Here is a 26,180-nt window from a genome sequence, read left to right as displayed (position 1 = left end):
TTCTGTCGTGGTCTCTCACACTCCACTTTGAAAGTCTATATTGCAGCAATACGGCTCATCAACCTCATGGCTCAGAAGCCATGTCTCTTTTCTGCCATCCTATGGGTAAACAATTCCTGCGTGGTCTAAAGGTCTACTCTGCTGACAGAGGGAACAAGAGACCATCTGCCGGCCAAAGCCCACTGGGTGAGAGGCAGTGGAACTGTGGTCGGGCCCCTGTTGGATGCCAGCTCTTTCTCAAGGGAGCTGGCTCAACCTTCCCCTGTGCCTGCAGGATCCGGCCCTGCTGCTCCCGGCTGCCTCATCCCCTACCAACACCGGCCACCTGGCCCAGGGGGAGAGAAAGGTTTTAACCGGAGCTTCCTTTGGGACCTGACCGGTCGAGCGTGCCTGCTGACAGAGGGAACAAGAGACCATCTGCCGGCCACAGCCCACTGGGATCCGGCCCTGCTGCTCCCGGCTGCCTCATCCCCTACCAACACCGGCCACCTGGCCCAGGGGGAGAGAAAGGTTTTAACCGGAGCTTCCTTTGGGACCTGACCGGTCGAGCGTGCCTGCTGACAGAGGGAACAAGAGACCATCTGCCGGCCACAGCCCACTGGGTGAGAGGCAGTGGAACTGTGGTCGGGCCCCTGTTGGATGCCAGCTCTTTCTCAAGGGAGCTGGCTCAACCTTCCCCTGTGCCTGCAGGATCCGGCCCTGCTGCTCCCGGCTGCCTCATCCCCCTCTCAACATGAGCTACATGGCTGGGAGGGAGAGAAGGGGCTTTAGAAAAGTTTTATTTTATATATGTTTTAAATGTTTTTAAATTGTTATTAATTGCCATCAATGAAGAAGAGACCCACAGTGGATCTAATGGAACAGGAAGGGGGGAGGGTGTTGGAGGGGGCAGCCATTGAGGTGGTGCTGGGTAGGGGAAGGAATGGCGGTGGGGGTAGGACATGCCCGCGTAGGAGAAGAGAGGTTAGATATCTTACATCTATCCCCTCTTCTAGTTCTACCCCCAACCAGATGGTATCAGGCGACCATATCAGCAAACCCTCGAGCCACACGGTGCTGTTGATGAACGCCAGGTCAATACAAAATAAAACTGCCCTCATCCATGACGTAATTCTGGATGAGGGGTCTGACCTGGCGTGCATTACTGAGACCTGGGTGGGAGAGGAGGGTGGTGTTCCCCTCTCCCAGCTATGTCCACCTGGGTACTCAGTCCAGCACCAGGGTCACTCGGAGGGTCGGGGAGGGGGAGTTGCTATAGTCTATAGGAGTTCTATCTCCTTGACCAGGCTTCCTGTCCCTTTGAGAGGCGGTCTCGAGGGCCTGTATTGTGTGTTGGGCTCGCGAGACAGGTTAGGGATTCTGTTGGTGTACCGCCCACCCTGCTGCGTACCAACAGTCTCCCTGCCTGAGCTGACAGAGGTAGTCTCGGACCTGATGTTGAGGACTCCCAGGCTGTTGGTGCTGGGGGACTTCAACATCCATGCCGAGGCTGCCTTGACTGGGGCGGCTCAGGACTTCATGGCCACCATGACAACCATGGGGCTGTCTCAATGTGTCATCGGTCCGACGCATGAGAAGGGCCACACCTTGGACCTGGTTTTCTCAACGGGACTGGAAGATGGTGGTTTGGATGTGAAGGGGCTGGTCGTGACCCCATTGTCATGGTCAGACCACTTCCTGGTCAAGTTCAGTCTATTAGCGTCTTCTTCCCTCTGCAAGGGTGGGGGATCTATTAAGATGATCCGCCCTCGGAGACTAATGGATCCAGATGGATTCCTGAATGATCTGGGGGATTATCCGTCTGATATGGTCGGCGCTCCTGTCGAAGCTCAGGACACCCTATGGAATAGGGAGATGACCCGGGCGGTTGACACGATTGCGCCTAAGCGTCCTCTCCCTGCTCGCCGAGCCCAGACAGCTCCTTGGTATACTTCTGAACTGCGGGCGATGAAGCGAGAGGGGAGACGGCTGGAGCGCAGGTGGAGGAAATCCCGCTGGGAGTCCGATCGAACACGACTTAGAGCCCATTATCGGGCCTATTTCGTGGCAATACGGCTGGCGAAACGGCAATATTTCTCCAGCCGTATTACTTCCTCAGAATGTCGTCCAGCAGAGCTGTTTTGGGTGGTCCGGGATCTTCTTCAACCGGGAAATCCGGTGGAGGTCCCGGACCGCTCATCAGCTGGCTGTGATGAGTTTGCCATACATTTTGAGGGAAAAATCGCTCAGATTCGCAGTGGGTTGGACTCCACAGTTACTGCAGAATCAGAGGATGTGTCCAGTGCGCCGTGCTTAGGTCCAGTATTAATGGATGAGTTTCAATTGTTGAGACCTGATGATGTGGACAGGGTGCTTGGATCTGTCCGTTCTACCACTACTCCGCTCGACCCTTGCCCATCCTGGCTAATTGGAAGATCAGCCAGGGGGGTTCGCACCTGGGTCCAGGAGGCCGTGAATGCCTCTCTGAGAGAGGGAGTGGTCCCTACCGCCTTGAAAGAGGCGGTAATTCGACCACTCCTTAAAAAGCCTAACCTGGACCCAAGGCTGGTGGTCAACTACCGACCAGTGGCGAACCTCCCTTATTTGGGCAAGGTGTTGGAGCGGGTTGTGGCCGGGCAACTCCAGGCGCTGCTGGATGAAACGGATTTTCTGGATCCATTTCAGGCCGGGTTTTGGTACAGAGACTGCCTTGGTCGCCCTGTACGATGACCTTTGCCGGGAGAGAGACAGGGGGAGTGTGACCCTGTTGATACTCCTGGACCTCTCAGCGGCTTTCAACACCATCGACCATGGTGTCCTTCTGGATAGGCTGGCTGGGTTGGGAGTTGGGGGCACTGTTTTACAGTGGTTCCGCTCCTTCCTGGCTGACCGTGTCCAGAGGGTGGTGCTGGGGGACAGTTGCTCTGCCCCATGGCAGTTATGTCATGGGGTTCCTCAGGGCTCAATACTGTCCCCCATGCTGTTCAACATCTACATGAAACTGCTGGGAGAGGTCATCAGGAGGTTTGGGCTGAGGAGTCAGCAATATGCTGACAATACTCAGCTCTACCTCTCGTTTTCCACCAATCCAGGTGAGGCAGTTTCTGTGCTGAACTCGTGTCTGGACCTGATAATGGACTGGATGAGGGTTAATAAATTGAAACTCAATCCAGACAAGACGGAAGTGCTGTTAGTGGGTGCTTCACCGGACAGGCTGGAGGGCCATTTCCCCGCCCTTAATGGGGTTACACTCCCCCTAAGGGACAGGGTCCGCAGCTTGGGGGTGCTCCTGGACCCCAGTCTAACACTGGAAGCCCAGGTGGACTCGGTGGCCAGGGCGCCTTCCTTCAGCTGCGGAAATTATACCAGCTACGGCCCTACCTGGACGAGCGGAGTCTCATGACAGTCACACATGCACTGGTAACATCCCGCATAGATTACTGCAATGCGCTTTACGTGGGGCTGCCTTTGAAGACGGTCCGGCGATTGCAACTGGTCCAGAATCGAGCTGCGCGGTTGGTGAGTGGTGCAGCTGCCACGGAACATATCAAGCCGATTCTGTATAAGTTACATTGGCTACCAGTTGCTGCCCGGGCCCAATTCAAAGTGCTTGTTTTGACATATAAAGCCCTAAACGGCTTGGGCCCTGGATACCTGAAGGACCGCCTCCTTCCATATGAACCTACCCGGCAGTTAAGATCTAGCCAGGGGGCCCTTTTGAAAGAGCCGTCCCTTAAGGAGGTAAGAGGGACGGCTTGTAGACAAAGGGCCTTTTCGGCAGCTGCCCCCAGACTATGGAATGCCCTCCCGACTGAGATTCGTCTGGCGCCGACACTGATGACATTTCGGCGCCAGGTCAAAACCTTCCTGTTCCAGAAGGCTTTTAATTGAAATAATATTAGCTGTGGGTCTGATGGCAATTTTAATTGTATTTTAATTGTATTTTAATTATTTTATCTTTTGCTGTATTGAATTTTAATTATTGTAAGCCGCCCAGAGACCTCTGGGTAGTTTGGGCGGCATATAAATTGAATAAATAAATAAATAAATAAAGAACATACTGTACACCCGGTATACAGGTCTCTGACTCCTCAATGGTCACCGCAGCTTGTGCTCAACCATCTGATGCCTCTGAGGCCTTGGCTATGTTATCAGAAAAACTACTGACTTTAAATATTGCTTTCCTTGTCTTGTCGGGGCATGGTGGCGCTGCAGGATAAAGGGCAGAAGCCTGTTCTACAGGGTCAGAAGACCAAGCAATCGTAAGATCGAATCCTCGTGACGGAGTGAGGGCCCGTCGCTTGTCCCAGCTCCCGCCAACCTAGCCGTTCGAAAGCATAGAAATGCAAGTAGATAAATAGGGACCACCTCGGTGGGAAGGTAACAGCATTCTGTGTCTAAGTCACACTGGCCGTGTGACCACGGAAGATTGTCTTCGGACAAAAACGTTGGCTCTATGGCTTGGAAACGGGGATGAGCACCGCCCCCTAGAGTCGAACACGACTGGACAAAAATTGTCAAGGGGAACCTTTACCTTTACCTTCCTTGTCTCAGTCACATCAGCTCATAGAGCTAGTGAACTCTACTCTTGGGTCTTCGTTTTGATCCACTTTTCCTCCAATTTCACCCTGACAATGTCACACTGACCTTGCCTTCCTACCTAAGGTGGTTTCTCTTTTTCACCTAAATCAACCAATTATTTTACCTACATTCTTCTCTTCACCTGCGTCTCAGTTAGAACGATGGATGTCAGACATTACTATTGTACACATATTGCCTTTTTCTATCCAGTGGAAGAAGAGGCTTGCTTAGTGGCATTACTTGCCTCTTGTGGCGTTCAACCTTGTGACCCTTGCTTGTCCTTCTGTCACAAAGGCTCACGTCGCGTTTTCCTCTCGCTGCCACCAGTGGATTACCTCAATCCACAATATAAATGACATTTTTCAGGACACTTGTCTTGTGAACACAAACAGAACTTATTTATTGAAGTGAAGCAGATTGAATAATAACAGAAGTCCTTCACATACACATTATACACAAGCAAATCATTAACAGCTCTCTCAGTACATCTTTTCTCTTGCTATATACCACCTTTTCTACCTATTTTCTTGACAAGCTTTATCTCTCTCAGTATTTGTTCCCTCTCTCTCTGACTAACCAGCCCTTATCTCTGACTCCTCCTTCTCCCACCAAACCTCATGTAGCTGCTGGCTCCGCCTCTCACAACTCATTAAGAGTTGTGACGATTGTCACAACTGTTAATCATTTTATTGCAAAGTACATGAAATGAGAAAACTCCAAACCTAAAGACTGGTAACAGTTCTGCTTTTTCCTTTCCAAATTATTGATCCAGAACTGTATGAACAGTTTGTATTGAGAATGAAACATTGTAGAGAAAATGTTAGAAATTAAATCAGTTTGATAGCTGTGCATCCTATGGTCTCATCTTACAATAAGGAATGGTAAAACTATGAGTCAGGGGTACTTTTTAAATGTAGCATCCCCAGCTACACAAGTTTTTAGTTAATATTCCTGGATGTTGTTCTTTGCTTTCTTGTAAATTTTAACCTCTTAAGCTTGGATACTTCATATTCTGTTCTGAACATAAATGATTCAGCTCAAAATCAGGAGCTGAATTCATTAATTCAGCATAAGGAATACTTGAGTTGTGAAGTTTCTTATCTCCCTGAGTCAGGTATCAGGTTCTGACAGAGTCCCTTCATGGGAGAAAGGCAGGGTTTAAATTGAACAAATAAATTATAAAGTATGTGTATATAATATTCATCTTTTTACAGGGAAATGTACAAAAGAGCACAAGGAAGAACTCGCATTGGGAAAAAGAATTTCAAGAAGCGTTGGTTCTGCCTTACAAGTAGAGAACTGACTTACCATAAGCAACAAGGTACCAGTGGTGCTTCTTTGTGACTTTAGTACTTGATTGTACTCAGTAATGCCTGTATGCAAAGTGTACTAATATTTAATTAATTATATGAGTTTAGTAGTACAGTGGACCCTCGACTTACACAGGGCTCCACTTACGAAATTTTTTACCTACGGATGTCTCCGGCCGCAAAATTTCCCATTGACCTACGGCCAGAGAATCGACCTACGGACCAGAAGGGGGAAGCGGGGAAAGCGCCAAATTCAAATTTGGCACTTTCCCCGCCTCTGTCTTCCAGTCCGTAGGCCACCAATCGTGCTTCTGGGGCTACTCCGCTGCCATGGGAGGCATCTTGGAGGTCCCCCCCGCGGCCAATCATGCTTTGGAGGCACAATCAGCAGTGGGAGGGACCTCCGAGATGCCTCCCATGGTGGCGGAGAAGCCGTGGAAGGCATCCGGAGGTCCCCCTAACCACTGATTGTGCCTCCGAAGCACAATTGGCGGCAGCGGGACCTCTGAGATGTCTACCAGGCTTTCCCAGGCAGTAGACCAGGCCTATCGGGGGAAGCCCTCCCCTGGTAGGCCTGGTCCACCCTGGGAAAGCCTGTGTTGGTGGGGGCGGGGGCCCTCCAAGAGGCCTCCAGCAACGGCAGGGAAGCCCTCAGGCAGCAGCAATGGCGGCCGCAAGGGACTTCCGAGAGGCCTGCAGCAGTGGTGGGGGAGGCCTCGGGTGGTGGCGGTGGCGGGGGACCCCTGGAAGGCTTTGGATAGGTAAGGTCTATTTATTTTCAATTTTTTTGTGTGGGGGGTGTTTTTTTCTTGGGCCCGCTATGGATTACAGGGTTTTCAATGCATTCCAGAGTTGGGTCAAATTCATGTTCCATGACACTGTCCAACCATCTTGTCCTCTGTCGTCCCCTTCTCCTCTTGCCTTCACACTTTCCCAACATCAGGGTCTTTTCCAGGGAGTCTTCTCTTCTCATTAGATGGCCAAATGTATTGGAGCCTCAGCTTCAGGATCTGTCCTTCCAGTATGCACTCAGGGTTGATTTCCTTCAGAATGGATAGATTTGTTACAGTCCAGGGGGCTCTCAAGTCTCCTCCAGCACCACAATTCAAAAGCATCAATTCTTCGGCGGTCAGCCTTCTTTATAGTCCAGCTCTCACTTCCATACATCACTACTGGAAAAAACATAGTTGTGACTATGCGGACCTTTGTCAGCAAAGTGATGTCCCTGCATTTAAGATGCTGTCATGGTTTGTCGTCATCACTTTCCACCCAAGTAGCAGGTGTCTTTTAATTTCATGGCTGCTGTCACCATCTGCAGTGACCATGGAGCTCAAGAAAGAAAATCTATCACTGCCTCCATCTCTTCCCCTTCTATTTGCCAGGAGGTGATGGGACCAGTGTCTGTGATCTTAGTTTTTTTGATATTGAGCTTCAGACCATTTTTGGTGCTTTCCTCTTTCACCCTCATTAAGAGGTTCTTTAATTCCTCCTCTCTTTCTGCCGTCAGAGTGGTATCATCTGCATATCTGAGGTTTAGTAGACCATAGTCCTATTCATGTTTAATTAAAACAACAAAAATTAAAAGTACTTTTTCATATTTTGACAGTTTCATAAAACAGGGTCAACTTTAAAATAGTATTTTGTTTGCAAATCTGCTTCCTACTTTCCCAGTAGAAGAGGCTGTCCTAATATATATGTGAATTAACTGTTAAAGAGCAGGCAAGTATATATATTTTATTACATTTTCCCATAACTTCCTGAGAAATGAAAAAAGACACTGTGGGAATTATAAATTCACTTCTGTATGATGAAAGGTATATTTTATGAAGGAGTTGTCTCCTGCATACTGATCTCTACTATCTTTACCCCATTTATACCAATTCATTTACTTTTATTTATGCAGATAAAGAACCTATCTATACCATTCCCATCAGAAACATCCTTGCTGTGGAAAAACTTGATGAGAGTGCATTTAACAAGAAGAATGTAAGTGACTATTACAGCTTTATTTTTATGGGCTTCTAGTGGCCAAGCATAAAGAGTTGTACAATTCCAAAAATTATTTAAAAAAAACTAAAAAGAAGCTTTAATTCCAGCAAGGAAATGTCACATGAAAGACTGGCTGTATATACTAAAAAGATGCTTGGCTGTTTTGGGAACGTTTCATGAGGAGGACATTTCCATAAGTATGGGATAAAATTAATCTTTCTAAAATTCCTTGTTACATGATTTGAGCTAAGCATACTTCTGTTCCATATAGAAAGCTTTCCATATATACTCTAATGTACAGAGTGAGCTTTTTGTTATGATTCCGGGTAATGGTGTGTAGATTCTGGTTTCTTAGCTAATGATATTTGAAATGTTCAGCTGGTACTTCGTTCAGAAGGGATCTCTCTGAATTCACTGCCCGCCAGATAATGGATGGATGGATAACTTTATTATGGTTGAAGACCAGCAAGACCAGAACATGCAATTGCAATTTTATAAAACTAAGCAGAATTACACATTCTTCCATTAAAAACATGATAAATCAACCCCTTCTTTCAAATTCATAGTATCATAATCAGCTAAACTGACTCTATATCTTTAAAATAGGTGAAACCTCGGCCAGTGTTATGTTATAAAAGCATTATATTGCGTTTTAGATTGCAACCCAAATATCTGGTCACAAATAACTATCACTGCAGCGCAAGAGTTTGGCCACTTCTCTTGTAATATAAGGGGTATTGTCAGAGAGTAGCAACTATACATAATACTCCTCTGATCTCCCAGGAGATTTACAGATAATAGGAAGTAAAAGGTCCATACGTAAATTCCAATAGCAAGTACAATATAAAAGAACATGTCCAACTGTTTCAACTTTGTTACTATTAAAATGGCAGATACAATCTGATGGAGGCAAAGTTCGGAATCTTCCCTCCAGAAGCTTAGAAGGTAATGCATTAAGTCTGGCTAGTGTAAAAACCCTTGTGGCTTTAGATGAGATAGTATACCCTAAGATAGAGGTGTCATAATCAATTTCACATTGGGCCACATTTGCATTATGGTTGCCCTCAAAGGGCTGGTTGTATCTGTAAGACTAGATAAATGTACTGTATTTTTCCATTTATAAGGCACCCCCATGTATAAGACCCCCCCCAATTTTCCAACCCAAAATTAAGAAATCTAAGCAGGGTTTAGAAAGTGGAGGGGGAAGGAGGGATCAAAGCACTTTGATGATTCCTGCTTTCCCCCTCCACTTTCTTCCAAAGAAAGTGGAAGGGGAAAGCAGGGATCAAAGCATTTTTATTCCCTTCCCTCTCCTTACCTCCATGTATAAAACAACTCTCAATTTTTAATTTAAAAGTTTTAGACATATGTATCGTGTTATATACAGAAAAATATGGTATTTTCTCTTTATCATATTAAATATAATCCTCTTCATTCGATTATTACTGGCTTTAGTAATAACGTAAGTAATAATTAGCTCTGAAAGTAAAAGTCTAAGATCAAAGTCTAGAAATAATGGCAAGCAGATATTCAAGTGTACTACTATTGTACAATTTATTGAAAAGTGAGTTTTAATAATACCCGTTGAGGCCCACTCCACGGCCCCACCCATGTTTGTTTTGTTAATTATGCACAGAAGTCTTCCACCTTTCCCTCATGCTTGCCACAGCCTTCGGCCCTTGTTATCACCTGGCTCCTCATAGCCGATGCGGGAGAGGAGGCAGACATGGCCACTGCTGGGCAACACCATCAAATGGTCCTCACTGGGAGCCATAAGAATTGGAGTGGGCAATAACAAGGACTACATTTCTCATGGTGCTGTACGCCACCCAAGCAGCTGCACTTTCTGACTATTTGCTGCTTGGAATGCTGGGATTAGAAGTCCCGCTGGGTGGATTCCTAGCATCCTTGCGAAGCATTATGGGGACTGAGTAAGTGCCTGCATATTATATGCTGCACAGTAGCAGGATTCAGCTTGCGGGCCTTGAGTTTGACACATGTGCCCTAAGATAATGGAAAAAAGCATCAGAAAAATACATTAATTCACATGGGAGATCAGTTTTTTCATGCCTCACCTTTGGGGGTGTGTGTAATGATTTTCAGTGAAGAATGGTGGTGTAATGCTTCTTGTAAAATAGTTCTGCTTTAAATGGCAGAATAATGCATGGTTGACTATACTGAGTAGGTGTTTTCTAGCCTAAGATAAAAGGCAGTGTAGACAAGGATAAAGTGACAAGTAACTACCGTATTTTTCGCTCCATAAGACGCACCTTTCCATAAGACGCACCAATTTTTTAGGAGAGGAAAACAGGAAAATATAACCTGTTTTCTTCGCTCCATAAGACACACAGACTTTCCACCCCCCTGTTTTGTGGGGAAAAAGTGCGTCTTATGGTGCAAAAAATACGGTAACTTTGTAGCTAGATATTGACTAGAGCAGTTCATCAGATCAATATGTTATTGTTCGTGATAGAAAATTCTTTAAATTGTTGAATGCCACAGCCAGTGAAGAAAATCATGTGCTCTTATAGTTTAATGTCTTCTAAATGAATTTCATTGGTTACTGAGTGATTTTTTTTTCAGATGTTTCAAGTGATACATGTTGAAAAGCCACTCTATGTGCAAGCAAATAACTGTGTGGAGGCTAGTGAGTGGATAGAAGCTCTCTGTAGAGTCAGCAGATGTAATCAAAAACGACTGAATGTTTATCATCCTTCTGCTTTTTTGAATGGGAACTGGCTTTGCTGTAAAGCCTCATCAGAGAATTCAGTGGGCTGTACTCCATGTACTGCGTAAGTAACTTCTTTAAGGAAAGGTGTACAAATACACACACACATAGAGAAAGAAATAGAAGTAAGGTTATATTTCACTTGTTTCACTATGTATGATATTCATGGACACACCAATGTCTAATGGTGTCCCATATCAGAATGGTGTGAGTTCATATGGTCCACTTGTCAGTTCCATTTATATATAAAATCATTATCTCTTGAACTGTGTTCTTATAAATACCTATTAGCACTGATTACCATAGAATGATGGTATGATTTGGTCTTGGATTACCATGTGGGAATGGCAGATTTCCACCTCCCTGCATAGTCTTTGCTAACATGCACTTCAGCTAATCATGTCTCCACATACTATCACACTGTACATTTCTCTGTCAGCAGTAGAATTGCAGCGTGAGAGGAAGGGAAAAACTTGATTGTCATTTGAGGGGATTAGTGCTATTTTATTTGTAAACAAATAATGGTATACAGAAGAAAAGGCATCCTAACTAGATATCTACAATTTATAAATTTTAATTGCAGGGGTGTACCTGCTGACATTCAAATAGAGATTGATGGGGATCGAGAAACAGAGAGGATCTACTCACTTTTTGCTGTCAATATGCCAAAGCTGCAGAAGATGGAAGGTATTAGAATACCTGTTTATTCAAGTAGCACTTGCTTGTTGTAAATAACAAGATAGGGTGATTTTGGGAGGATCATGTAATGGAAACTTATATCACTTTCCTGTAATCACTTTATTTTAAAATGTGAGTTTGAGCCAGACACAAGTGCACATAATAAAGCTTGTAAAAGCCGATCTGTCTTTCCAAACCTTATTAGCTCCCCTGCACCACATGGTATCAAGAGCCTTTGTGGAGCATTTTTCAGGTAGGAGAATACAGTCCTCCTAAGTTGAAACAGTGTGAAGCTATAGCTCTTTTTTCTGAGCCTAATACATTGTAGACACAACTTCTTTCAATGTTACATTAGTAAAATCTAATCAGGTACTCTTGTCATAAGCCTTACTAAAATCAAAATATACTATATCTACAGCATTCTCTTCATCTACCAAGTTTATTGCTCCATTGTGGGGGGAGGGGGACAGATAAGAGTTTGGTTTGAACCATCCTGGGTCTTGGAAATTGCCAGATTCTTTTCTAAATAGCCACAGTCTTACCTTACTTTAGTGATCTAATTAAGATCCTTTCTAGTTTCAGTGTCAAGCTGACCATTTCAATTGCTCTGATTTTGTTTCTTCTTTTTGAAGGTGGTGACATTTGTCTACTTCGTCTTTAGGAACCTCTCCTGTTCTCTAGGAATTCATTAAGATTGTAGACTGCACTTCTGATATCACATCTGCAAGTTCCTTTAATACACTGATATGCACTTTACCTGGCCCATGAGGCTTGAATTCATTTAAAGTAGCTGGATATCACTTTACTATCTCTTTGCCTATTTTAGACAACGGACTTTTGCTTTCCTTCTATACTCTACTGAGCATTGTTTTCCTTTAGGGAAAAAACAAAGGGAAAGTAGATCTTCAACAGTCTTGCATTTTCTGTTTTCTGGAGCATTTCTCCATCCTTTCAGTGTAGGAGAGCTGTACAATACATTCCTTGTTCTTTCTCTTGTTATGACATAGCTGGAAAAGCCCATTTCATTTTTCAAAATCTTCTTTGTAAATCTGAACTCATTCTGAGCTTTAAAGGCAGTAAATTAAAAAAAAACACACCAATATATTGTGCTCACAGAGATTTTTGGGGTATGTGATGACATTTAGGCAGCCAGTGTGGGGGAGGATCAAAGGGTGAATGGAGAACAAAAACAACCTCTAGATCCTCAGATGCTGTCCAATCCTGAGATACAGTTTATTTTGACTAGTTCCATTCTTCATTTCCCTCCAAGATCTGGAGGGATCTTCAGGTTGCTTTTGTTAGTGCAGAATACGCAGAAAAGTTTCAGCAGAGTAACTTCAAGGTCCTTGTGGCAAAATGACTCACACAGACACGATCAGCTTCTTCCACCACCAGACGTATATTTACAGGATATTTACAAGTATACAGAGTGACAGCATGACACCATGAATTGATCAGAAGAGCAAGAATGCATCTTCTCTGCACATATATACACTTATGCATCTGGCTGTGTCCAATCAGCACAGATGTTGCATCATCTTTGAGCCAGCCCTCCTGAGTCACAATGACTCAGCATTTTGATACACCTGAAAATCATGGCTGCTCATTAGGACATTTGTTCTGCTCAGGCCTGTAAATTTTATACTCTGACAGCTTTTCATGCTGAGCAGCACACAGTTTTCTAGTAAATGCCAAGAAAAGGCACCTCTATTCTACCAGGAAGATCATTCACGTAGGGACCTGTACAGATATTAACAAAGAGCTAACCACTTTTTCGTGGAAGAGAATATGAAAGTTGATTCTAGATACAGTGGTGTCCTGCATAATGATTACCCCGTTTAATGACGAAATCGCTTCACAATGTTTTTGAAATCACTATTGCGATCGCAAAACAATGTTTCAAAGGGCCTTTTTCACTTCCCAACGACCAGTTCCTTGCTTTGGGAAAGTTTTTTGCTTTACGACGATCAGAAAACAGCTGATCGTCGGGTTTCAAAATGGCTCCCTGCTGTGCTTAGGATGAATTCCTCACATTACAGGCACCAGAAAATGGCCGCCCTATGGAGGATCTTCACTGGACGCTGAGGTATTTCGCCCATTGGAACGCATTGAGTGGTTTTCAATGCGTTTCAATGGGCTTTTTACTTTTGCTTGACGACGATTTCGTTCTATAGCGATTTCACTGGAACGGATTAACGTCGTCAAGCGAAGCACCACTGTATTACAGAACTTCAAAGTATGAGGTCGGCAGACCTTATGCTTTTGATTTGCTTTCTGAAGCTAACTGTTTCTTAACTGCATGCTCATTCATAAGGAAGGTTACATTCCTGCCCCCTAGAATAGTTTCTTCTCCAGTATCAATGGGGTGTTGCTGTCAAATGTCACTGTCTAGTCCAACTCCTTTCAACATCTGTGTAATCTTCATGTGATGGATACAATTGGACAGCCTGCATGGAGAAGTCCTTCTGAGGTCCCCTCATTGCCAGGTATTCCTCACTATGGCTGTGAGACTCTTACACTGGAATATTGCATTAGAAAGGGTAGGTGCCACAGTGGGTATCTTCTTTGCTGAAGTCAACTGCAGCATAAATTAGAGCTGCTACAACCTGTCTCATCCTGTTCCACATCACACAAAATCTAAGTAGTTAGCATTTGCTGAGATCTTGTAAACCGCCAGGTAGTGGAGCTGGGAGGTCTATTTTCTGCATGAAGAAGCAATACATCTCATACAATAAGTGGAATAATCCTTTTTTAATTATGACCCAGCACATCAAATGGAAGCTTGATTTGTTTCACATTCAGCTTCTTAAGAGACTGATCCTGGGCCCAGGAAAATAAAGTTCCAGCAAGAAGGTATTCTAGTAGTCATCAGGCAGTGCCATACCACAAGAGTCTATTGTGCCTTTGGGTGGGAAGAGCTACCCAATTTTACTTGTCTAGCCTCCTCTCTTCACTCTTACTAGCTTTATTGTGGAAGGAACTGGTAGATGCAGCTAGTGGTCTCAATATACAGTAAAGATAAGTTACCATGTCATCTCTTCCTGTATACTGAGCATTAATTTCTTGCATGTCAAAAAGGATTTTTACATTAAGTAACCAATGCTCTATTCCCTCATACTATGCTACATATTTTCAGAGGCTTGTGGAAGTATAGCAGTTTATCAAGGTCCACGGAAGGAACCAGATGATTATTCCAATTTCAAAATTGAGGACTCAGTAGCCACTTTTCAAACTCTTCAGCAAATAATATCTGTTGTAGAACAGTTGAATGAACATCATGACAGATACCAGAAGAAAAGGTCATCTAATGCTAAATATGGCAGTGAGTAAGTATTGCAGATGTGTCTCTCAAAGTCGGTTCTGAACGTCTTAGGAATGGACCTCAACAGATGGGAAACCCTCACATCTGAACGTTCAGCGGCCTCTCCCAAATTGAAGAGACCCTTGTCCAGCAGGCTGAGGCAAAGAGGCAGTCACAAAAGCAGCAAAATCAGGGAGCTGGACAAGGGACAGATTGCATTTGTCTTCAGTGTGGAAAGGATTGTCACTCTCGAATTGGCCTTCTCAGCCACACTAGACGCTGTTCCAAGTCTTCATACAGGGCATGTTACCATAGTCTCTCGAGAATGAAGGATACATAATCTAAAATCAAATATCTCAAAGTATGTTTCCCAACACATTAAGAATGCATGTCAGTGTAATCTGGTCTGCAGGTGATTTACGTAGTTTGGTCTAAAGTGCCAGCCACAGACTTCTGTCATATTAGAAAATGCAAGTGAGTGTGTTTGTGAAAATTATTTGAATTAAACAAGTTACTTTCATACACCTGAATAATTAACATAGATGATTGTATTAAGTCGGCTGTTCATACTTCCTCCAGCTCTTGGAACACATTGCATTATGTATTAGCACAGGTTACACCATGTACCAAATTTCCACTTGGTATAGGTTTGACATATGAAATAAGTATTACTGTACATCTACAACATTTGGTTGTTAGGCTAGGTGAGCTGGTATAATTGTTAAACATATTAAATTTTGATGGGAGACACTGCTGTAGCAAATTTGTTGATCAGTAACAAGCATGTTCATTACTTCAGGGAAACAAAATTACCACTCTTACCCAGCTACTTCTAAGTACAGTGGTGCCTTGCTTAGTGATCACTCCATTGAGCGATGAAATCGCTTTGCGATGGACTTTTGGCCATCGCTGGAGTGATCGCTTAGCGATGTCCTCTATGGCTAAAATTTGCTTTGCGATGATCGCGGGGAAGCGATCGTGGCAAAGTGAACTTTTTAAAACAACTGATCAGCTGTTCCAAAATGGCCGCCGCTGTTTTGCCTCGCTGTAGAGGCACCCAAAATGGCCACCGCTATGGAGGAATTTCGCTTTAAGGTAAGGTTTTAGCCCATAGGAATGTATTAAATGCGTTTTAATACGTTCCTATGGGCTTTTTAAAATCGCTTAGCGATTAAATCACTTAGCGATGTTTTTTCTGGAACGGATTAACATCGCTAAGTGAGGCAGCACTGTATAACTTATTTTAAGGAACCTTGATTACCAGTACTATGAACTTACATTGATCAGGTGATATATGGTTAAGGTTATAACAGTAATGCAGGAAGACATTCTGAAAACCATTATAATCAGGAAGTACTACTGTTGTAAGTTTAAAAAAGCAAATATTTTTCCAAAATCACCGTTGCTATCAAACAATGTATAATAACTGGATCTCTCTCTCTTTTTTTCAGAGAAAATCCAATTATTGGGAAAATGTCCTAATTTGCAACATAGATTGTTTCTGAAGAAACTGGAGTCATTTTTACTCTGGTTTTTTGTGGACCCAGAGTATTTAAGAATGTACATTGCCTGGAAATTAGTTGTATTCACAATCAATCTATTTAATATTTAATAGGGAAAAGACCAGCCAAGGAATTTGGTTTCTTCTGGGAGTACAGAAATCATTTTGTGTATTGCTTTAAAAACCTAAAAGTTCCAGAAGATGCAACTAATTTTCTAGAGCTTTAAGGAAAAAGGAATAAGCTTTCCAAGGGATGAAGATAACCCTCACCACTGGTGGAATTTTGTGTCTGCCAAGATAATCATCGTTTTCATTTGAAGAATCATTAGTATATATTCTATGGACAATAAATCTTGGTGAAAATAATCCCAAAAGGTGACAAAAGAATTTGAAGCTTTACTTTCAGTGCACAGCCACTTTGTATATTGTCATTTTTTAATCTACAGTAGCTATTTTGTAAAGAAAAGGTGGTACTTTTTAAATCTGCATTGACAATTAGTGATGTATTATTTAAGTGATGTTACTGAAGCAGGACAAGCCAGGGACTCTACACTTTGTTTACAGTTGGAGCAGGTAGTGAAAGAAGCAACATGGGACCACTTGTCTGTATTTTGTCTTCTTAAATAATCAGTTACTAGCATTTTCTTTAGTAGTCAGGACTTTTAGTAGTACAATTTCATGCTGTTCAGGAAATAATTTGGTGGAGCATCAGGTAATATCTACCTATCAACAAGTAAAAAAATATGGCAAATGATAGGAGATACACACTGGACGTGTCAAATCCAATTGCAATGAGATGGTTTTGGAAATCACTCCAAGCACTTTAGATATCTGGATAGCCCCAGATTATAATTCCAGATACTTTGTAGTATCTAAATGTTATGATCAGTTTAATGATCAGTATTGTGGCTTAAAAATGCTTTTGTGAACATTTTTATATCTAGTTTTTTTTTACTTGCGAGGTAAAGTTTTGGTCTCAGCTTTGCCTTTAGAAACTGTTAATCTTGCCTTGTTGCTATTTTTCTTGGCATAGGCTGATAAAAGTATCTGTACATAATGAACAGAAACTTCTTATCACTTGGGAGAAGAAAAGGATAAGCTTCATTCAGTCAGTATTTTTGGATGTGGTACTAAAAAGCCTCATCTTGGGAGCAATTTGTGGAGCACTATGAAAATGGATGTATTTCCACAGAAGTCACAACCAGAGTATATGTACTTTGCCCTTATAATTTACTTTTTCAGCATATCTTTTAAATGTTATTTTCACAATTGTAGATAAAGTTGTATCGTTTGATAGAAATTTGAAATAAGGATATTTAAAAATACAGGCTGCTTGAAATATTATATCAACCATAATAGTGTGCAACAGGAGTAAACAGTCAGCTCCCAGAGCTTTAAGCAATAAATCGTGCATCCAGTGAGGCTTTTTTTAAATTGCCTCCTCACTGACTAGTTTTGATGTCATAAAGCATGTTAGGGAAGGGGAACTAAAGTTCATGGTGTGCAGTGGCTTTGTGTAGAACGTAACTAGATATCCAAATGAATTAATAAGAGATTGAATGCTGCAACCTGTGTAATAAGAACACTTAAGTTATTAATAAGTCTAAATAATTGCAATTGAAGTGCAACTTGTAGATATAAAGTTCATATTATATGTGGGATCCAGCTGGACTGCATAATATGTAGGTGAATCAAAAGTATCAGAATGATTATCCATATCAGAAAACGTACTTTTCCATGTAGTAGAATAGTACTGGACAAGATGACTAGCATTGATGGAAGTCTTATCCAGCATCAAATGTTTTCTGTCAAGACACCTTTATTGCCATTGCCTGACTTACAAAATTTTAAATGTTTAACTGGCATATTCAAAAAAACAAAGACAATCATTCCCAAGTCTTTGAATACATTTAGTGTCCCTACTTGACAATGCAGAATGGCTGACAGCTTTCATATGCCTGGACTGCTCCATATTTTATACGTACCTTTAACAATTTTAGCATCATCCCCATATTTGTGATGTTCATCCCAGCTGTTTATACTTTACCTGTAATGCCTACATTGAAAAGATAAGGCCATGAGCTCACCACAGACTTTGGAATAACGGACTGTTGAGATTCTAAATCATGCAGGGAGCATCTTTCAGTAGAAAAGGCACCCCAGAGCAAAAATTGCAGCTGAACTCCTCAAGCAATGTGTTCACAAGGGCCTGGATTTAAACATCATCCCATAGCCTTATTTGTCTTTCCCCCTTAACTTAAAGCAGCAGAAGAATGTCATAGCTGCAATTGGACCAATATGGATACTGTTTTGTAGAGCATGTACATGTTGAGTGTTCAGTTTTGTAAAGTAAATGAAGGGCTAGAATGTCCATGTTTTTTCCTGTAAGAACATTGTATTTCTCAGTGCTCTTCCAACATTTTACTAAGCCACATTTGAAACAGCAAGAATATTCAGGTTGATATACCAGTTCTGTATCATAACCGTTACAATTCACCTGTGTTTCTGCTAGGACAGGGTTGTTTCAGGTACTGTGTGAAGCTGAATCCTTGTTTTCTACAGACCATTCCTTGTATAGGGAGTCACAGCTAAATGTAGCTCTCTGACAAGTGTGACTGTGTGTTTACAAACATGTTTCTTGCATTCATATGGTTAAATATAGATTTAAAAATTGTAATGGGTGAAGTAACTTTCAATGACACTCTGAGCAGCTAGGCAACTATAATTTTGCTGCGGTTTTTGTGCCACTTTGTCAATAGGTACAATAAACATTAAAATATTTGTTAAGCTCTTGTATGTGTCTTACAAACAGCGACTAATGGTTCATGACTCATAGTTGCTTTGATTCTAATGAAACTATATTTCCAGGCCAATTTCAACAACAGTATTTATAGTTATATGGGTGAGGCAGGCATTTTGACGTTAAAGAACCGCCCTGGGTCCTTTCAAGGAGGAAGGTGGGTTAAAATGTTTTAAATAAAGTGTATGAACAAGTTATTTTAAACAAACTGAGTGTTCAAGGTGTCAGGTAGCCATGTTTTCTTCCAGGAAACACCTCTCTAGTTTTCTGTCTTTCCTTCCCCAGCCAACAGGTGGTGCATTTAATGGTAACAAATACCTTCAGTTCCTATTAGCTTGTTTCTGCTGGTGTCTGTCCCCAACCCCTTTCAGGAGTTTTTTCCTGAAAATGCAAGCCTAAGCTGCTATTCCTTCCCCCTTGTTTATGGAAGATAGCATTTTAGCTACATAAGTGCCATTAATTAGAAAACTCAGACTGCCATAAGTACTGTTTATTTTGCTTGGGAGAAGGGCATTTACCATCTGCCTGTCACTATTGTAAAAACTTTACAAAGCAAGCAATTAGACTCATGACCAGAGGCTGTGGTCCTTCCTCTGGGAAGTCATTTCCTTCCCCGGGGCAAAACGGAGACTTCCCAGGTCTCTCAAGCACCTACCGTGCCCACTGCTTCACCGGTACTTCCCGCGTCTGGTTCACCAGTTAAGTCACTGAAAGATCATGTTAAACAGACCAAAACTAAATCTTCTGCATCAACACAGTCCACCAAATCAAAACTTACGGTATGGGCTTCACCATTACGGACTGATACCGACGAGGACTCTCTGCCTTCTATTACGGGGCAAGCACCTTCTCTGCTTCTTGTGGAGTCACCCTCATAAGCAGGTTCACCTCCTGGCATTACAATGATACAGTCTGTTGGTGGCTTGAGCCCCAATTTGTTGGCTGGCTCAGTTTCTGAAAATGAATCCAGATTGATGGTGGAAAGGCATTAAGAAAAAAGGCAAGACTAAACACCAAAGCCCCTGTACTTGCTGGCATGATACCACCTCTGGCAAGCCTCCGCATGAGTTGGGGCTTCAGGTATCAAAGATTTCGAAGGCTCAGAAACATCGACACAAACATGCTAAAAAGTTCGAGCTTTCTATGTTTTATTACCCGCACATGGTTCTGTATCGCCACCATCGTCAGTACTGGCAATTTGAAATGAATCCATATTGTGACCCATGGCTGCAGTGCCCATAAGGATACCCGTCTGATTCATCTGTATCATCAGACAGTACCGACACTTCCGATACCAACACCATGACTCCTTCCATACTGACTAAGTGTCCTTCTACATCAAAGTCTTCAGACCATGTACCAAAGAAGAAAAAAAGGGCAAAGCACTCTGTACCGAGGGCATCCAAAGAAAAGGTTTCGTCCAAGACTGCGTCCAAACCTCTGAAGGCTTCAACTTCTCCGCAGGACCGTGATCAACCCACTGCAAGAATAGGCCAATGTTGCTGGCTCTGATAGCAAGGCTTCATCCTCCAGTACACCTTCTGTACCGAAGCATCAAAAAAGAAAGGCAGACACTTTGCTAGTATTACAAAAAATTTCTAAGCCATCTAAATGCTGCCGAGTTGACTATTCTTCAAACTCCTCGGAATCGTCTTCACAATCTAATCGCTAGGACGGGCAGATCACGTGGGTGTGGGGGGGGGCAGTCCTAGTGATCTTTTCAGCTGTAAAATATTCTGAGGCTTCTGTGCATGCACAGACTTAACTCATTAATGTGAATTCACAGAGGGCCACTCAAAGAACCAGAGCTACAGGTAAGTAACTTCTCTTATTTTTAATTTGTTAGGAAGAAGTATTTTGTTTAAAGTTTAATTTCATAAGAGAAATACTGAAGTTCAGTAGAAGTACTTGAAATCTGAACATGGCAGTCAATGTTAACATGGAGTTTCATCATTTTAAAATACTTTAAAAATATGTACAGTTTATTTATACAATAGATGCTAAAAATCTGATCAATTTCATTGTGATTCACCTCTCCAAAGTGGCTGAAAATGCAATTCATTCATTCATTCATTCATTCATTTATTTGATTTATACCCCACCTATCTGGACTACTCGTCCGCAATTGGCATACGGTGTACATATCTCCCTTTTGATTAAGCTTTTTGATTTAAAGAAATAGCAATAATTAACATAACAATAATCTATCTATACAAAATTCTACATCATCATCTGATGATGATGATTTGGCAAAACAATATTAGAAGGAATAAACAGACAAACAAAACCCCTCAATATCACAATTGACCGATTACATCACAGTCCTGCAAAAAAAAATGCTACAAACCATAGAACACTGGATTCCACAAGGCTCAGTTGAAAAGAATATATCCCAAATTTTCAGCTACAAGCTTCTTACTACTCAAAACATACAAAAAATGTTGTTTGTGCTGAAAGTACCAAACATAATCCCAGATAAAATGATCTAGTCTGCACCCCACAAAGATCTATATTCATACAACCAGTGGCAAAATGATTGCTCCAAGCAGTAGAGCCATAAGAAATCATCTGAAATAAATGCGTCAAGCTTGACCATAGAGATTGAATATTTTTGAATCTGTTAATTTGGAACAAAATAGAAAAACTATAGTACCCCTAGATGTTCATTGGACTTGGTATGTACACATAATTTCCTCATGACTTTACTTGCCTTTGAGATACAGGTAAAGAGATATTAATAGATGCAGAAAAGCCTGCTTGTATGTAGGTCAACTAATTTGTCCTTAATCCCAGCATGGTCTGGATACCTATTAAACTATGCCCTGAGTACAGAGGCTAGATCTCATTAACTATTGCATTCTTACACCCAGGTCTTCTTGGAGAGCAACAAAGAAAGAGGGCCAGACAAGGTCAACACATTGTGAGGTTTGTCATTGACCCATTCCAGAATTAACAAAATGACAATTCTGCCAACTTTATTAAGGTCCAATGAGACAATGAAAAGCCATTCTTAATTCCAAACCAGGAATATACCATATTTTTCCATGTATAAGACACCCCTATGTATAAGATACCCCCCAATTTTCTAACCCAAAAATTCAGATATCAATATTTTAAACATTAGAAAGAAACACTTTTATTTAGTAATTAGGCAACATTTACAAGCCAGTACTGTGAGGGCAAGAGGAGAAGAGGACGACAGAGGATGAGATGGTTGGACAGTGTCATCGAAGCTACCATGAATTTCACCAAACTCCGGGAGGCAGTGGAAGACAGGAGGGCCTGGCATGCTCTGGTCCATGGGGTCACAAAGAGTCGGACACGATTTAATGACTAAACAACAAGAACAACTATATTATGCATCACCCTTAGCTGAGCAAATCACTTCATTCTGTCTCTATTTGCACCACTGCTTTCTTCTTCATGTCTATTAGTAGTTTCAAACATACCAGTTATTTCAACTTTTATTACATCACTGCTGTCTTCTGAGTCACTGCCTACGTATATGAGATCATTCTCTGTTCTGTCCATGGCATTGCTGATTTCACATTTCTTGAAGGAGTTCACAATCACCTCTTTTTTGATGCCATACCATGAGTTTAGAACCAAATTGCTAACCTCAGTAATGGTTGGTTTTTTCACTCTTCCTGTCAGTGTCAAGTTACTGCTTTTTAAATCCATCTATTCCATTCTTCTCTCATCAGGACTTTAAATGGCTTGTTGGTTGAGATATATAGTGGCTGTAGCTGACCTGTAAGTCCACCAGGAATAACTGCTAGATCTGTTTATAAATTCGATGCAACCCTTTTTGTCTTTTCTGTTAAAATTTTCTGTGAAATTGAGAGGCACCTCATCTTTATTGTCACTACTTTACTTGTAAGCGACTAATGTGTGTATCTACACCAATTATCCATTAGATGTCAGTCTATGCAGACCATGCCAGTATGGTTATTTAGCCACAAGATTTTGATCATTATAAAATTAAAGATCACCATAAAATTAAAACAACAGTGAAAAGGATGGAGTTGGATAAAAGACAGCAGTGCAGACCATATTGGCAAAGGAGTTATCAATATCAAAGAAATAAATCATCTGACAGATCTAAGAGTTCTGAACACTCTACAATACAATAGTTATAATCCACAGATTAATAACAATAAACACAGTTAACATTGTTAAAGAAATCTGATTTAAAAAAAACTAAACAGCATCTTCTACTCAATTTATACCGAGACCAACAATACTGTTCAATTACTTCTGCAATTACAACTTTTTCAAAGACTTACAACACAATGCTGGCGCATATATAAAACCCTGACACCCCATAGCCTTCAATTTGTGGGTTTTAACTGTATAAACCCATGGTTACACACAGAATTTGACAAACTTCTTCCTACAGGGCATGTCCCAGTCAACAAACCATCAAATACTCTCAAGGAAGAACTAGCGACTGTATTAGAAAAACATGCTGATAAAATGAAGGTACCAGAAGTACCATAAAGCTGGACCATAAAGAAGGCTGACCGCCAAAGAATTGATGCTTTTGAATTGTGGTGCTGGAGGAGACTCTTGAGAGTCCCCTGGACTGCAAGGAGAACAAACCTATCCATTCTAAAGGAAATCAACCCTGAGTGCTCACTGGAAGGACAGATCCTGAAGCTGAGGCTCCAATACTTTTGGCCATCTCATGAGAAGAGAAAACTCCCTGGAAAAGACCCTGATGTTGGGAAAGTGTGAGGGCAAGAGGAGAAGGGGACAACAGAGGTCGAGATGGTTGGACAGTGTCATGGAAGCTACCAACATGAATTTGACCCAACTCCTGGAGGCAGTGGAAGACAGGAGGGCCTGGCGTGCTCTGGTCCATGGGGTCAAGAAGAGTCGGACACGACTAAACAACAACAACAAACCAGGAGTACCCAAGAGGGATGGTGGTTTGCATGCAAGTCTAAAACTGCTAAAGAGTGTCTCCCGCCATGATAATATTCTAGTCTGACATCCAAGTAAAAGAGAGAAGAGATAACTCAACCATGAATTTAATGTGTGGTCTTCAGTGAAGTACAAAAACCTTGGATTATTTTTCATATTAAACATACAGTATCAAATTTGTCCTTTCCTTTACAGTGTATGGTTGATTTCTTCTTGAATTATTTAGATGTTAACATGTATTATGAAAGATGTGGTTCCTGTCACTTTAAAAAAAAACTATCAGTCCTATTACATGGTTGCTAAGTGACCAGAACACACTCCATTTGTATGAAGAACAGAAGTTCAGTAAGAAATTCCAGAGGCTGAGAGGAGGAGCACTTAAGCCTTCTGTGAATTAGGACAAACTATCTTAGTACTGCACCAGACAATTTTATGATACATTAAGGTGCAGATTTTACATTGAATTAAGCAAAGCAGACAAGTAGTGCTGTTTTCTCCAGTTTGGCAAACTGAGCTAAGGTATGTGGTCTTCTGTTATCAGCCAGTGTTGACTGGCACACAGACTATGAGATGTATGCAGAAATTACAACCAGTTTGCTCCATGATTTTCAGTATATAAGGTATAACTATGGTAGCCTCTGGCAACTGGATACCAGAAATGGGTTAATCTGAAAGGGAGCTACCCCTTTGGAAAAACATGGGTGAGACATCTCTCTTTTGGTAATTCTCAGAACAATGGTGTTTCACAGTCCTTTGATAAGAGTTGAGGCTCTGGGAGGTAACATCACCCACAATGAGAGTGTGTGACGTGGAGACTAACAGCCATCTTCATAAGTCTCAGATGAGAGAGAGGGTCTGAAGGGAGGTAAGGATGTTTGTATCCCAGTAAGAGTTGAGTCTCGCATGGTGGGCAAGCACTCTAGCCAGTGATGCCTTGTTAACTATCTTGCCTACTGAAAATATTTAAACATTCCTGGTTGTTATTAGCATGAAGTTCAAGAGTTGGGAGGTAGTTTTTCAGCCAACACAAGACTTCTTAGAGATTGCATTCTATTGATCATTTATGTTGTACTAAATAGGGGGTATTTGCACCAACCATAGTTGTTAAAAGTCTTTAGTATAATTCTGTGGCACTTTGTAAGTCACAATTATAAGATATGCTTGGGTAAACTCTGCTTCCAACCTGGTTAACTGATATTGGTATAAGAACCAGTGCTGATGGCACAGAATAAATCTATCTGCCCTTCCTTGGCATGTGGCACTAATAATTCCAGCTGGAGACTGAAATGCTGGAGAGGTGCTTTTTCTTCACCTTTTTGAACATTCTTTGAAAAGTATATTCTAGTTGAGAACACAGAGTATGCAATAATATCCATATACAAGGGGTGCATTCAGCTGCAACAGAGGATATGTTTTATTATTCTGTAGTCTCCAAATTATTACATGTTCGTAGAATTCTTGTGTGCAGTTGATCTCTTGGATGTGTAGTTGATGGGAACTATGATGTTCCACAGGTAGCAGTGCTTCAATTTCCTTTTTATAATATGACTCAGGTAAAGAGGAAATGAAGACCCATAACTAGCACTTCCAACACCCATGGCAAACAGCATAAAATGTGCCCCTGATCAACTTCCTAGTTCACATTGTGAAATAACATGTAATTACAACACTGAGCATCATTCTATTAGCAGCACTATGAAGCCACAAAAACAATACATGCACATCAACAAATATTATTTAGCATTCCATATATTAATATGCTGCCTAGCCCAGAGGCCCTGTCCTCTGAACTCCAGCAGACCTCTGACAAGGAAGGCCTAGTCTACACACAGTCCAGCCATCTGCCTAGATGCATCCACCTCCTGTTGTCTGGGCCAGACGCCTCGTCTCCTAAGCTTCAGGTAAATAGGCCCTCCAGCAGAGAAGGCTTGGTCTAGTCATGATCCATGTAGACTAGTTGCCATCCGGAGGCTGCTGCTGCTGCTGCCACTATCCAGGTCAAGACTCAGATACAGTGGGGTCTTGACTTAAGAACGGCTCGAGTTAAGAACATTTTGACTTAAGAACCACTCTCATAGGAAAATATTGAATTGACTTACATACTTAGATTTGAGTTAAGAACTGAAAAAAAACCACGTGGGAGGCAGGGAAAGTGCAAAATGTGAACTTTCAGTTAACTGTTGGCCAGTGAAAAGGGTGCCTGTCTGCTTCCTCACTCCTCCCAGCGTTTAGAGAGTGGATTGGGAGACAGTCTTCGGACTGCCTGGTACTGTACTGCCTGGACTGTATTTTCCCTGCCTTCCCTGAACCTTTCTTGACCTAAGAAAAAAAGAAACAAAATATCCCCCTCTAGTGGTCGAAGGCAGAATAGCAGCTTCCCATTAGTT

General features: G+C 42.0%; 1 protein-coding gene across 5 annotated transcripts in view; it reads left to right on the top strand.

The window, feature by feature from the left end:
* The window catches only part of RASA2 (RAS p21 protein activator 2), a 67,475-nt gene extending 48,621 nt beyond the window's left edge, over positions 1-18,854 (top strand). For 4 of the 5 annotated variants that reach the window (XM_020792648.3, XM_020792649.3, XM_078389167.1 and 1 more), the window contains 6 exons: positions 5,775-5,881; positions 7,774-7,856; positions 10,443-10,651; positions 11,171-11,274; positions 14,402-14,591; positions 16,018-18,854. In XM_020792648.3, the coding sequence (XP_020648307.3) occupies positions 5,775-5,881; positions 7,774-7,856; positions 10,443-10,651; positions 11,171-11,274; positions 14,402-14,591; positions 16,018-16,048 (724 nt within the window). In that variant the 3' untranslated portion in view covers positions 16,049-18,854. The remainder of the gene's footprint in view (positions 1-5,774; positions 5,882-7,773; positions 7,857-10,442; positions 10,652-11,170; positions 11,275-14,401; positions 14,592-16,017) is intronic. The other variant, XR_013542972.1, reaches the window with a different exon arrangement.
* Positions 18,855-26,180: the final 7,326 nt, after the last annotated feature.

The sequence above is a fragment of the Pogona vitticeps genome, chromosome 3, assembly GCF_051106095.1.
Source record: "Pogona vitticeps strain Pit_001003342236 chromosome 3, PviZW2.1, whole genome shotgun sequence".
Classification (NCBI taxonomy): Eukaryota; Metazoa; Chordata; class Lepidosauria; order Squamata; family Agamidae; genus Pogona; species Pogona vitticeps.
Note: the sequence above shows the minus strand (reverse complement) of the source record. Positions and strands in the feature narration are given on the sequence as shown.